This window comes from Montipora foliosa, chromosome 10 (assembly GCF_036669935.1).
Source record: "Montipora foliosa isolate CH-2021 chromosome 10, ASM3666993v2, whole genome shotgun sequence".
Taxonomy (NCBI): Eukaryota; Metazoa; Cnidaria; class Anthozoa; order Scleractinia; family Acroporidae; genus Montipora; species Montipora foliosa.
Window position 1 is genome coordinate 7,125,116 of NC_090878.1, and position 15,000 is coordinate 7,140,115.

Genomic DNA, 15,000 nt, shown 5'->3' on the forward strand with positions numbered 1-15,000 from the left:
ATTTGGTTTTATCAAAAGTGTTGATAGAGGTCGAAATAATTTCTAGTTTCTTAAGAAAACCAGAAATTTGGATACCGCGGTATTGGTCTGACAAGGTTTAATTGAAAAGAAAGAAGGGGATACCCTTCAACTGGTTGAGGATCAAGGCACATTGTCTAAAATATTGTAATGGATAATCTTGACGGTTCTTTTTGTATGTGGGACAAATTTTCTAATTGACCTCCACCGTCCCGTTGTTTTGACTACACTCTCCGAAAGTTAAAGGAAATAGTATAGTGGCTATGGTAGTCTCTTCCTTCTGCACATTTTATGAAAAGAAATACAAGCTCGCCAGTTGGAGAGAACTTAGTTCTGCAAAGCAAGGTTTTAGCAGCGCTAGACTGGTATAGCGGGTTAGCGCATTAGCGCGTAATAGGTAGTCACCCTTGGATTCCAATGTGATATCCGAATTAAGGAGGCATCTGTCCTTATCATTTAAATTCTTGAAAATTTCTGCGAATTAGACATATCGTTTACAGTGACAACCAAATACATCTCGGTGATATTTCTTAATCTGGTAAATAGACTGATGAATACACGGAGGCTTATTGTTCCTTGTTTGTACAGATCATGAGTCGTTATAGGGTATTTACTTCCTTTTTATTGATTAAATTTCCAAATATTTATATGGTTAACTCACAGATAACATTCTCATGTCACCTCTTTGACCAATTTTTTTCCATCCGCGTGCAATCCACGTGTGCCAATATTTACATATCGTTGTTTTATCATTGGTCAAGCCTACCAGTGGCAGTTGCAAGACATGAAGGCCTCCACGGACAGAAGACATAACTGGAAAAGTGCGGATTGAGATACAAGTGTCATACCTATTGGCAACCTCAGTTAGATTCCAGGCTCCTTGCCACGCGTTATCATGGCCGAGTTGAGGAAGAGAGGTCCAAATGGCTCTACTACGCCTTTACCTTTGCAAGGCGGTAAAGAACACATCGACTGTGTGTCAGCTAGCTCAGATTCAAAGATCAAACCATCATCAGTTTGGATGTTTTTTGTTGCTTTGCTTTTCCTATTATCGTCTTTGTACATCGGCTTTCTAGCATCCCGCTCTGTCCCCTCGCCAAAGACTTCTGCAGGAAGCTCACCCAGCGAATTCATTGAAGAAAAAGCAAGGAAACACCTCGAAGAGATTACATCGTATGGACAACGACCTGCTGGTAGCTATGCAAACGAAATTCAAGCTGTGAACTACATCCGCGGAACTCTGGAGAAAATCCGAGAGTCCGCAAGAAAAGATGTCGTATTTGAAATTGAGATTCAAAGGCCATCAGGACATTTTTGTCTGGATTTTGTATCGAATTATACAACCGTGTATCGCAACGTGACAAATATTCTTGTCAGGATATCACCAAAGAACAATCACCCACCAAAAAATGCACTTCTATTGAATGGCCACTTCGACAGCGTTCCTTCGTCTCCAGGAGCAAACGATGATGCTGTCAGTTGTGCGGTTATGTTAGAGATCATTAGGTGTCTCGCTCAAAAGTCGAGCTTTCACTTTGAACATGGGGTAGTGTTTAATTTCAATGGAGCAGAAGAGAATGTTTTGCAAGCAAGTCACGGGTTTATCACTCAGCATCCATGGGTTGACAGTCTGAGAGCGTTTATTAACCTAGAGGCTGCTGGAGCAGGTAATTGCGCTGTTCAGGTGATTAAAGCATGCAAATAAGAGGGGGTGGTGGGTATGGAAACAAAGGGGTGTACCCCTCTTGTGTTGAGGATTGGACTGTCAAGATGTGCCCCAATTCTTGGGAATGGGTTAATTCCACAAAATTCATGTACTGGTATGTGCTGCTATGAAGAGAACATCTTTTCATAGGCAGTTTTGTCAGAAACATGGGAAAAATGCCAAGATAGTTTGAGTTGAATTTGGTAAAGTATCAGATACTGGTATCACATCTGCTGCTTGAGGACTTGAGGCTTGTCTAGTTGAGTTTTCTAGTATCAAATGGAATTTAAAATTGCTAAAGCTAAAGCAGGCACTGGTTGTGATAGTAAAAGAGGTTGAGAAAAATAATAAACTTGAGGTTGGAATAAATCTACGTCAAGGGAGGAATTTTCAATATTTGTACAGGTGAATTTGGACTAAATAAGTGCATGTAAATTTGGTCAACAAAATTTCATAATTTTAGTGTAGGGAGAGTGCAATTTGCAGTCTTTGAAAAAAGTTTACAAGGACTTATTTACACTGTATTCTAAAGTGCTTTAGAAAGTAAATGAGATTACTTAAGAATGGGAACATTTCTAGGTAGCTCATCACAATTAAGCAGTGGTAACACATGGGTATCAAGCATTCATGCCATTCTTTTACCAGAACTTCGGATTGACCCAAGGCTCTGGGAAACTCTTTGCAGGAGAACATGCACTGTAGGGGTCTTGTACCCAAAAATTTGGCTATTGGAACCTTACGGCACCTGCTCACTCCTCATGCTAACATGAATGCACCAATTAGAGACACTTTTGATTGTTCTTCATGAAAACCAACGAGAAGACACTTTGTTTCAGGGTTCCCCAGAGCTATTCTCCCCCTCAGTCATGAGAAGAGCTCTGGGATTGAGATTGGCAATCACGCAAAAATGTGCACCATCCAGGCTTTGCATTTGACTGGCTATCAATTAGAATGAAGAAATTTTTCAACGAATATTATTCAGTTTGGAGTAGGAAGGCCAAATGCAGATGCAATGTAAGCAAATGCTTTCAGTCAGAGAGAAGGAACATTTATGTCCACTCAAAAACTACATCCCCTTTAACCCTTTGCTTTGTGAAGTGGCCACTCATAGATTTTATTTATTGATTGAGAACATTTTAGGGGTCAAAGGTTAAATGACACGAGTGACATCCTGGTGAGGCTTGACCTCAGGTAGGGGCAAGTCTGCAATATCATATAGTTCACAGCTCTTTGGTTGTATCAGCTGCATTTATAAAAGATTTAGAAAGGTAAATTGACAACCACAGAGATTATAAAGCTGGCGGACTCTTATCTTCGTACCAATTGGTCAATGTAATTTCATCTAAGTTGATACAACCAAATCCTTCCCTCACCCACCGTTACAGCACCACACAGCTTCTTTAGAAGCTAAACCCCATTATTAATTTAGTTCTCAGAATTAATTTGATACTTGGGCTGTGCAGTAGTCAGGAGATCCTGCTGCTCATTGGGGTTACCTGTGTCTGTAATAAGTCCTTCCCCCTACTGGATAGTTCTCCTACCAGGTACCATTCTTAAAGGCCTCAGCATTCACGTTCATCTGTTGCTGATGACTTAAGCAGTTATTGAAACAATTAGTTGATAGAGTGGGCTCACTTTTATTTTAGGAGGAAGAGAAATAGTATTCCAGGCAGGACCTGAACATCCCTGGTTAATAATGATGTATGCTGAGTTAGCACCATATCCTTACGCTCAGGCATTAGGGCAAGATATCTTTGAGTCTGGAATTATTCCAAGTGACACTGACTTTAGAATCTATAGGGACTTTGGAAATTTACCAGGTAAGTGCTAAGAAGGAACTGGTTAACACCAAAAACACATAATTCACAATATTATGCATTCGAGTCATTTTCTGATAAAAATGATTGGCTGTTTTAAAAGGAAAATTGTTTGCTATTTTAAAAGGTGGTAAAAGGAGTTTGACTACAAGAAATCAATTACTCCATAATCTTGAAAGGGAACTTATGTGCTATTCTATGTGGTACTGCATTTCATTAAAATGTTTACTATGAGTGTGGCAAAGGAAAGGGAAGGAACAATATTGAAGTGCCTAGTCGTTCTAGTGCTCGAGCACTAATTGGGGACACAGTAAATGGAAATTAACAATCAAAGTAAATCAAGTTTAATACTGGTGTTTGAGTGGAGGGAAATAATAATAATAATAATAATATCAATAATACTATTAATAATTAATAATAATAATAATAATATTTAATAATAATAATAATAATAATACTTTATTTACCCACGTGTCACCTAGGAGCTGAAAGCTCGTTTAAACGTGAATGTGAAACTAATTACAAATAATAAGCTAATAAGAACCTGAGATAAATGATAAAAATATTGTTAAACTATGTGATATCTTATTTGTATATGTATAATATCTAATTTACGATCAACCGGAGTACCCAGAGAAAAACCTCTCAGTGCAGAGAAGAGAACTAACAAACTCAACCCACATATATATATATATATGACTCCGGGCCAGATTGATGGGAGGCAAGTGCTCTCACCACTGCCCCACCCCTGCATCATGTTTATAAACTTGGATATGTTCAGAAATGCAAGTTTTCAGATGCACACAGATTTCAATAAGCATCACAAAATGTCCCCTTGCTCTCATCCCCAACTTCATCATCACTTGTGTCTTGGAATATAGACAAAGTCTCTCCCAAATACTGAGCACTCCTCCAGAGCACTTGACTCTGGAGCGAGTGGTCCAGTTTCGAGCCCTGGGCGGGGACATGTGTTGTGTTCTTGGGCAAGACACTTTACTCTCATGATGCCTCTCTCCACCCAGGTGTATAAAATGGGTATCGGCGAATTTAATGCTGAGGGTAGCCCTGTGATGGACTAGCATCTTGTTGAGGGGGGAGTAGAAATACTCCTTGTCGCTTCTTGCTTTGGAAACCGGCGATAAGCTCCGGCATATTGGGCCACTTGACTCATAAAAGACTTTACCTTTTTTTTAACTGCTCCTCAAGTAAGGATAAACAGCTACATTTACTTTAACCTAAAACTAATGCTAACCTTTACCCTTACCTTACTATTGGAAATAGGTAGCAAAGGCTTCACTTAAAGGGACATTTCAAGTTGGATGTGAAAATCGGGCGTACATCTAATTAATTGCAATTATGGAGATAAGAGAAACTTGAGGCGAATCGGAGATACATTGTATTAGAGACCTTAAGCAAGGGCGACCACAACGGCTGTGGGAACGTTGTCTTGAAATGTTATTTCCCGTTACTGTAATGATTTTACGATTATTCCAAGTTGCTTGGCAAGTGTGCATCCACATTCCAATATTTAAATTGGTGAGAACGGTGTGGATATTGTTTTGGAGATAAAATTGAAAAATAATTCATTGTCGGGTGCTCTCGTCCTCCATGTGACCTCAAATTTGATCATTTCACGTCGTTGTCAAGACGAGAACAGCAAAGAAATGTGGCAGGTACAAAAGACAGGTCACAGGTCATTGTTTTACCAATACAGAAAGTATCCTAAACATTCATAAAAGCTAACCTTAAGCCTAAAAACTTTTCTTTAGGCCTAATTAGGCCTAAGGTTAGCTTTTATGAATGGTTAGGATACTTTCTGTATTGGTATTAAAAACAATGACCTGTGCCTTGTGTTTTGTACCTACCGAAAGAAATGTCTCAAAATGTAAAACGCACATGCAGGACATGCAAAACTATTGTTTGTGCTAATTAAAGATATTATGTGGCATTCTGGTAGCTGTTGTCATCGGCCTTGCTTATTTTTAATAAGCTCCCTATTGTGGCTTTGACATAACACTATTGAAAACACTTATTGAAAGTCAACATTTTTTTTCATTCATCTATATACTTAAGATCTTTGATTAAATATACAGCTAGTGATTAATTAAATAGTTCTGTTGCCTCTTAATCCTTGTAAGTAATATTATTAGCCATGAACTTTTCACATTTTCTTGTTAAGGAATGGATCTTGCTTACACTGCCAATGGATATGTGTATCACACTTATTATGACACACCTGAAGTAGTGACTCCGGGTTCCATACAGCGTGCTGGTGACAACATTTTTGAACTGGTGAAAGGAATCCTGAATTCACCATATCTGGCCAATCCCGGCGAGTACCAGCATGGCCATGTGGTGTTTTTTGACTACCTGGGTCTGTTCATGATCCACTACCCTGAACGAATTGGTGCTGTTGTAAACATGTTGACAGCTTTAGTGGTTATTCTTTGTACTATCAAGAAGTTCACTGGATTTCCATCAAAGAAAGAAAATTCCACCAAAGGTGAGAAAATTATTGGAAAAATATTTCCCATGAAGGTTGGGAAATGGCATATTCAGCATCGATATTCAGCGTGGTATTGAACTGAAAAAAAACTGAAAACCTTCATTTAAACACGTGATATTGATGAGGCTAAAAAAGGACTTGTTACAAAAATGTACGTGTTTAGGCCAAAAGGTTCTACTTTGAGAAACACATGGTGTACAAGTGGATCAAAACTTCTGATTGTCAGAGGGTCTTACATAATGAAGACAACAGGTTAAAAGCGTTAAAAGAAAAATATTACAATGTACATTGGCCTCATCTGAATCCTGATAAGAATCAATTTCGTTAAACATTTTAAGAGAAAGATAAACGATAAAAATAACATGACATTTTGATGACTTCGTGTCATCATTATCAAATGTAAAGAAATTAACATGAGTGGCAAGTATTATAATATATGCAGAAATTTAGGTATGGAATGCATAAAGAAATAGAAGCATACATGTAGGAATTGATGCATTAGAATTAAAGAACAGAAAAATTAAACAAAGACTTTTGCGTGAATGGAGTCCCCTTGAGTGTTGAGTTTTGGCGTACAATATGCAGAATTGATGAAATCCTATCCCAGCTGAAGTTTTTGAGGCCTTTTTGATGCCATTAACATTAATTAATTTAGCAGCAATTTGGTAGCTCTCAGATGACAGTCATGTTGCTGCAACAGTTTGTAAATTCACTGTTCTGGTGGCATTGATGATCAACGTAATGTACATATTCTGAGAAATGTGTGTGAATTATTTCTTATTTTGTAGCTGTGCGATCAATGGCCTTGACTGATCTGTTGGGGTCCCTGTTCATCTTGATATTATCTTGGGTAGTTGGCATGATCTTTCCAGTTGCCCTATCTTTAGTTGTTACATATGCTGGACATTCACTTTCTTGGTATTGTCGACCGTACCTTCTTATTCCTCTCTATGCTGCTCCATCTCTTTTTGGCATTGGATTTGTCCACTTTATCACCAGGAGGTTACTAGAGGCCAAGGTTTGTTGATAATTTATAGTTTTAGCCTAAACATACAGCCACTTCCATTGCACACCAAAACCCTTCCAATGGCAAAAGGACGGGGGAAGGGGGTACAGTATGGTGTTGGGTGCCAACGGGATCAGGCCAACCATTCAATTTTATTTTTTAATGCTGAGTATTTCATTGCTAAATATGTTTAGCATGTTCATGCATGATGTACATGTAACTGTAAAGTTCAGTACTGTGCACTAACCAGTCAGCACAGTATAGGTACAGTATAGAGCATCTCATTAGCAAGCTGGGGCCGGTTGTTTGAAGCCTGGTTAGCGCTAACTGTTGGTTAAGAGATATCAAAACCTATAAATTTCCATGGTATCTAACCAATTGCTTTCAGCAAGTCCTGGCCTGGCTGTCACAACAACATTGTAAATTAAAACTGCAAAGAAAGTGAGCGAATGAGAGAATGATATACACATATGAAATGAAATGTTGATAGAACCCACTGGGAACTCGGAAAAATCCAAGCCCCAGATGGGATTTGAACCCACATTATGTGTATATCATATGTGTATATCATTCTCACTTTCGCCCACTTGGGTGGTAATGGTTGGCGGTGTCTCAGATATAATTTAAGATTACTGCATGATGCAGTTATGAGCTATGCTGTCAGTCGTTATTTGACTCTGTAGCTGCATGATGCAGCTCGAGTCAAAGACCCACATTTCACCCTTGCTGACCATAGAGTTAGAATCTCCAGTAGCTCAGTGGTTGGAGCATCCAACCAGATCACAGAAGGTCATAGGTTTGAATCCCATCTGGGACTTGAATTTTTCTGAATTCCCAGTGGGTTCTATCAACATTTCATTTCATATCCTCACCCAAGTGAGGAGGGGGGGAGGCAGTGTGGCCCAGTGGTTAGGGCGCTTGCCTTGAGATCCGGAGATCCCAGGTTCAAGATCTGCTCATTGAATTTGATCCTGGTAGTCCCTGGTTCAACTCCGCAGCTGTACTTTGTCTTGTAAATAACCAACTGGCTTTTCTCTGGCCAGTTGGGATTCTTAACAGTTGTTGTTGTGTTCTGTCGCTTCGTTAATTTTGTTTTATTGGCCCTGAAAAGCCCCTATGGGGAGCGGTCAATTAAGTATGTGTTGTATTGTATTGTATTGTATGGTATCACATCTGAAGGTGGTTAGATTTTCCAGTCTTCATGGATAACGACAATAATCTTTGTTTGTGTGTATAATGTATCAGGGTACAAGTTAGGATACAGTCAGTGCAAGCAGTGGAAGTTACAAGCTAAAACTAATAAATTATTCTTACTATACCTAACGTTAATCTCTCTTTATGCTGAATAGGCCTATTATTGAGACTCATTGAACCTGGGAGGGAGGGGGGGGGCTCACATGTGAAAGGGGTGGGGATGCTCGTCCTCTCGCTTAGCGGTACGTGTAAATTTTGGATTTTGGCCCAGATTGGTCTCCTTTAGGGGTTTAAATTTCCGACGAGTATCCCTACCCTTTATATGCGAATACCTCCCCTTCCCAGATTGAACATATCTTTCACATTTGGTTCTCAATGGGCATGACACAAAATTGCAAAATAGTCATTATAGTCCATAACAAAGTTGTGGTTATGTCTATTTCTTCCGCAGGAAGAAGCTGCGGAAAAGGCAAAACCAACGTATTGGTATCTTGGGTATGAAAGAAAAGCAAGCTTACTTGCAGCCAGAGAAGCACAAACTTTTTATTCCTCTCTGCTGGTTTGGACTGCAGTGTTGTCAATTTTAACATACTATCGCCTGGCATCAGCACATTTAGCTCTTCTGTTTGTGATGTTTCCATTAATAGTGCGGACTTTTATATGGGAGACTTTCTTTTCGAAAAAGACAATGCAGCAAAATCTCCGAAAATTGATGCTCATGCACTTTGTTGCTACAGTAATTCCTCTTCAGTTTTTTTCATATATAGCAGTTGGTATGTTTGATGTGTTTGTGCCAGTTATGAGTCGTACTGGAACCAAAGTCCCACCAGATATCTTTCTTGCTCTGGTGTGTGCTTTTGTTGTTGTGGTGTTGACATCCTACCTGGTGAGTATAATAATTTAAGTGATAATATTATTATAAATATTCGTTATGATACATTTATGTCTCAGATAGTACACTTGAGCTACTATGATTGGCTGATGTAGCAGGATATATTCTACAGTACTTTACCCACTACAATATATTGACACTTTGATAAAACACTCTTTTTTCGTGTCCTTTGTGTACAGTTAACCCATTGACTCCCAGGGGTTCCCCATTGACGAGTAAAATTGTCTGGTGTTAGACAGAGTAATTAAAATACTAAGTCTGGCCGGTTTAGGCCGGTTTGGATGTCAAAGTGTTAATGGTGACAATGGTGTCAATGGGGTTCCCCATTGACGAGTAAAATCATAAAGTCTGGCCAGTTTAGGCTGGTTTGGACGTCAAAGGGTTGAAGAAACTTGTAAAAGTGTTTGAATTCATCTTATCTGGACAATGTTATAGACACAAGGCTCATTTCTCTCTTAAATTTTTCTGGTGTCTTAATTTTTGTCCAGATAAAAGGGGAAGATCACTCTTTCGTCTATAACCTGCACTTCAAATATACATTCATTTCATTGTCATATTAATTTTTCATGTCTTTTCTGTTTTACTCTATTTTTCAGGTCAGTACAGTATATATCATGGGTGATGTGAAGATCCCCGCTGCGTTTTTAGTACTGGTCTCTGCTGTTGCGCTCTCAATATCACTGTCAGGGCTTTCGTTTCCTTTTTCGGCTGTCAGTAAGTGCCCCAAAAGAGCCATTATCCAGGTAAATCTTAAGGGACATGAAAGGATGAACAGCCTGCACTTCTTTTCCAATATTTTTTTATTTCCCACAGTTACTCAAAATTTATAAGATATACATGTAAAAAATTAATATTTCCAACAATAGGACGTTTTCAGCCAATCTTTAGAGACACCAATAACAATAGAGAAATGTACGACTTCTGGTGGACAAACAAAAGACGCTAATGAGAGATCTTTTGTTTTCGTCAACCAACATGGCGGCGCTGACGTCACGTGAAAACCATCTATAATACCATTAAGTCTGAAAATAACAAAGTTATACAGTACATGTACATAAGTAAGTAAGTAAGTAACTTTATTTCCCGGGGGGGTACTTGATGTATCCCAGGTTGGGGAGGTGCGGCACGGCCCCTCATACCCTGACCCTGTTTAAGACAAATATCGCTGATTTTCCTACACATTTTAGGACAGAATTCCGATTTTTGATACCCTGTTTAAGACATTTAACCCAGTTTAAGACAAAAATTGATAAACCGATACCCTGATTAAGACAAAAAATGATAAATTTGATACCCTGTTCAAGACAAAAATCCCAAAAAACATACCCTGGCTGGCTGCACGTCCCCATTAAGCCTATATAAGGGTGTACCCCCCCCCCCCCCCCCGGGCTTTATTTCAACTCGGATTGATGAGGCTGATTAGGCCCCTAGCAAATACATGCTAATATGCTGAGAAAAGTGAAATAAATAAATAAACAAATAAAAATTGTATATGGATATATACATGATCAATTAATAACTAACATTCCAACTATATCAATAAATAAACAATCCTAACTCTTAAAATGAGTTTATAATTAACTCTCTATGAATGTACATGTACATGCACAGTGACCAAAAGACCACCAAGCAGCATTCTAGAAATGAAAATATATTCTATCTGACAGTATAAGGATGCTATTTATTTGACAGAACTGACTGGCCAGGCTGGGCACTTGGAAGGACTACCTCTACAACGCCTGCAAATTAACATACTTCGAGGGTGATATATACCTCTGTATAAGAATGCAAGGGATTATGATACAAGTGTTCCTTCAAATTGTTGCATTTTTGCAAACTGACGTGTATGGCCGGCCAGTTCTGATAAAACGAAAGCGCCCTGAGTAAAAGTAGTAACAAGTCATGAGAGCCATGCAAATTTTGCATTTAAGTCTACTTAGCACCCATTTCAAATAGTGCTGATAAACAGTTTTTAAGTATAAGCACCCATTTTAAAATGGTTAACTTTCAATAACTGTGTGACTTGCATGTTGACTCTCGTGGCTCGCATGATGACTTTTGCATGGCTCGCAGCCATGAGTCGCTGGCTTACACATTGTCCTTACTCTCTATGAATGTACACAGTCTTATGTCTAACATTTTTCCTTCACCAAGCACACTTCAAGGACATTTTATAACAATGAAAGCAATGTCATTTCACAAGATGCTGGTATATGGATAGTCCCAACAGATTATTTGGGAATAGAACCATTTTCTCATGAGAACATTTCAACTGCGAAAAGAGATGGAGCTTATGGAGGCTGGCCAAGCTATGTTCCATTCAAGAATATTGCATCGTATGTACTATTAAAATTGCACAGGTTAATAATTATTATGACTCTATTACAAGCCACAAAGGCTGCCAGGGCCAATGTCTATCATGGTCACTGACTTGCAATGGCAAACGCTAGCACAGGTGTTTGAACAACTAAGTGGAGAGATAAGGTGTAAAGCAAATTTCTTTTGTCAAACCCTGGTTCCAGAGGTTTTTCTTGACCCACGAGAGAGCAGTGAAGCCGTAAAGATGAGTCGCGAAGCAGCGAGGAGAGAAAAACCTCTGGTTACCTTGGACTTGAAGGAAGACACCAGCCCCACACTGAACCCGAAACATGGTGGGCAGGCAGAGGGGGAATTCTTTTGTGAATTGCCCCTTTTTTGCCACCAATCTGTCATCAGTAGCTGGATTCACTGCAGGCTTCACCTTCGTGATCAGGTGACAATTAGGCCAAGCAGAAGATCACTTTAGTTTAAACGTTTAAAGTTACCCATCAAGCTGCATGCAGATGTCTTGTCTTATTGAAGGAATGTGCATGAGCACATCAAGAAATGCTATACTTTTCCTGCCCATCTCCCTGGCTGGGTTTGCTTGGAGTCCCTTGCTACTAGTTTGATGTTTGATGCTCTAACCTGCATTATCTCACAACTCAATGTATTATCTTATAGCTAATGGGCATTTTTTTTTTTCATTTTAGGAATACTTGGTATCTTGAAGGTCCATCACCACAAGGCATGTCACCACCACTACAAGTTGAACTAGTTTCCAGAGAACAGCATGGCAACTCTTTCACTTTTAGATTTTCTATAACAGGTCAGTTTCTTTTAGTCAAATCAGAGGATTCTTAGTCAAACATCTTAAATAATGGCTTTTTCTTTCACCCAGGGAGATCATACGGGCCACCCAAGATCAGATCCAGACATTAATATGCCCAGCACTTGTGGTTCTAGTTTATCAGATTCACCTTAAATAAAGTGGCAGAATACTTGCTTAAGATAATTTTTTGGAACTTTTTTAAAGCACCTTTTCATGTACATGTAAAACTCAAGTGCCAAAAGATCATGATAGCAGTAAGCTAAACCTGTTCTAAATTATAAGTTTTTTAGAAGAGATGCTTTGATGGAACCAACTGTCACATTGTCAGTCAGTTACATTGTGAATACCGTATTAATAATTTTAAATATTCATTCACTCTTACAAGTTTTTAAAGAAAGCTTTTAATTTGGAATCAAAATAAAGGAGGCTCTACGCATAAGAGTGAAACCTCGATTAACGAAGTGCAAAGGGACTGTGGAAATTTGTTCATTAGTTCGTTATATCAAGATTTTGTTACATTGAAATTCGATCTCGTTATAATGAAAGGAACTTTATAAGGAAAGGAACTTTATTTAAGTGTCGAGTAGATTTAGCGCTTGAGCACTAATTGGGGACACTGTAAAGTGAAATTAACAATTAACACAACAAGTCAAATGTTGGTTTTTTGAGGAGAGGGGAAACCGGAGTACCCGGAGAAAACCTCTCGGTGCAGAGTAGAGAACAAACTCAACCCACACATGACGCCGAGTCGAGGAATCGAACCTGGGCCACATTGGTGGGAGGTGAGTGTTCTCACCACTGCGCCATCCCACAACAACAGAAATGCTCATTAAATACATAGTTAATTTTTTTGGTTATGTTGCGCTGTACTGTACCCAGCTTTGAATTGAGATTTGTTAAGATCTCTGCTGAACTACAATTTTCACTGCACAAAGTTGTGTTACATGTAAAGTGAACGGTAATGTTAGATTGAAGTATAAGCCATGCAGGGTGCACTGTGGTTTTGCTAATTCAGTATATCATTAAATAATTATTTTTTAGGTCCCGATCACATGAACATGTATTTATCTCCCGCAAGCGGGGTACATGTGGTGAACTCTTCTCTAGGTTCTCTGTATCTCACGGAAGATGAGGACGCTGGAGACCGTGAGACATACTTTATTTACTATTGCCAAGCCATTGGTGATGAATCTTGGGAGTTCTCTTTCGACTTAATGGTTAGTATGATCTCTCTGACATCAATTTCTTAAAAAAAGTAAACTCCACCCAGTTTTCGTAGCCTGAGCAATAAATAACAGAAACAGATTACAGAATTAACATTCTGTAGGATCTTAAATGAATGAAGTGGATTTACAAAAATGATATTGTCATTATTATATTTTTAATGACAATACCATCAGTGGCTTATCAGCTAGAGTTTCTAAAGTTAGCCTTAGTTTGCTGTAATTATCAATGATAAATGTTGTCTGGAACTATCAACGAAATTTGCTGCAGCATTACTATCTATTAGATACAGAAGTTCCTATTAACGGTATCTGCCCATGGCCGGATGTACTTGCCTGAGAGTTGAGTTTGATGAGGGAGGAAGATCAGAGTAAGGTAAAAAGGTAAAGTCTGGTTACAAGCCCAGTGGCCCATTAGGCCGGAGCTTATCTCGGTTTCTGTAGCATAAAGCAACTAGGAGTATTTCTACTCCCCGTTAATGGGATGCCAGTTCATCGCAGGGTTACCGCCGGCATTAAATTCCCCGGTACCCATTTATGCCCCTGGGTGGAGAGGCACTGTGAGAGTAAAGTGTCTTTCCCAAGAACAAAACACAATGTCCCCGGCCAGGGCCCGAACCTGGACCACTTTGATCTGGAGTTGAGTGCACTAACCATGAGGCCACTGCGCCTCCCACAGGAAAATCAGAGTACCTGGGAAAAAACCCTCGGAATCAGAATGAGATTGACTGAAACTCATCTCACATATGACCTCAGGGTCTAGGCCAGGGTTAAACCCTGGTCACAGAAACCTGTGGGAGGTGTGTTTGACTCCCCAGCAAAAGTTACAAAGATTTTTCCACACATTTCAGGCAGAGAAAGAAATGCCATCTGGAAGCAGCTTGCTGGATTTTGCAGTGGCAGCTCAATATCTTCATGGCAAAGACTCATCATCACTATTTTTGCAAGAATTCTTAATGGTCAAACCAGACTGGTTTTTTGTCCACAACTGGATCAGTACTTACAAGCACTGGTCTTACACGACATAGGTTGTTCCTCCACTAGAGCATTAGGGTTTTTCGAGGGCCTACTCTGCAGTCTTTCATTGTACAATCTTTGAAACTAATGAATACCCATGTGCCCAATGATTCATTCAGTCGTTTTAGCAACTGGAATAATTATACAATAATTCCAGTTGCAAAAACGACCTAAGCCATTGCATGTTTGCATAGTTTAAAAGCTAATCAGAGTGTCACATAAGCTTGTTGTGAGCAGGAGAGAATGGAAATAACAATTTGGTCAAATGGAAAATGAACATATTGCCTGGTCTAAGTGTCCAGACCACCTTGAAAGGTGAAACAAACAAACAAAAAAAATTCAGAAATTTTGGATGAATGAGATAATTTGTGCCAATGATTTAAACTGGAATTTTTGAGAATGCAAGAGTTTCCAATAATTATTGAATGACTCCATGCATAGCCACTGTGAAGTGATTTTTTTGCTTACTGTATTTCATCAAATTTCAGCTAA

General features: G+C 39.1%; 1 protein-coding gene across 2 annotated transcripts in view; it reads left to right on the forward strand.

The window, feature by feature from the left end:
• Nucleotides 1-602: 602 nt before the first annotated feature.
• Nucleotides 603-15,000, forward strand: part of LOC137973416 (endoplasmic reticulum metallopeptidase 1-like) — a 15,768-nt gene continuing 1,370 nt past the window's right edge. Inside the window, exons 1-10 of one of the 2 annotated variants that reach the window (XM_068820217.1) lie at nucleotides 603-1,685; nucleotides 3,370-3,543; nucleotides 5,720-6,043; nucleotides 6,835-7,064; nucleotides 8,698-9,132; nucleotides 9,735-9,881; nucleotides 11,293-11,474; nucleotides 12,150-12,265; nucleotides 13,310-13,485; nucleotides 14,343-15,000. The exon at nucleotides 14,343-15,000 is cut by the window's right edge and continues 1,370 nt beyond it. In XM_068820217.1, coding sequence (XP_068676318.1) covers nucleotides 914-1,685; nucleotides 3,370-3,543; nucleotides 5,720-6,043; nucleotides 6,835-7,064; nucleotides 8,698-9,132; nucleotides 9,735-9,881; nucleotides 11,293-11,474; nucleotides 12,150-12,265; nucleotides 13,310-13,485; nucleotides 14,343-14,519 — 2,733 coding nt within the window. In that variant the 5' untranslated portion in view covers nucleotides 603-913 and the 3' untranslated portion in view covers nucleotides 14,520-15,000. Of the gene's footprint in view, nucleotides 1,703-3,369; nucleotides 3,544-5,719; nucleotides 6,044-6,834; nucleotides 7,065-8,697; nucleotides 9,133-9,734; nucleotides 9,882-11,292; nucleotides 11,475-12,149; nucleotides 12,266-13,309; nucleotides 13,486-14,342 lie in introns of both variants that reach the window. The other variant, XM_068820218.1, reaches the window with a different exon arrangement.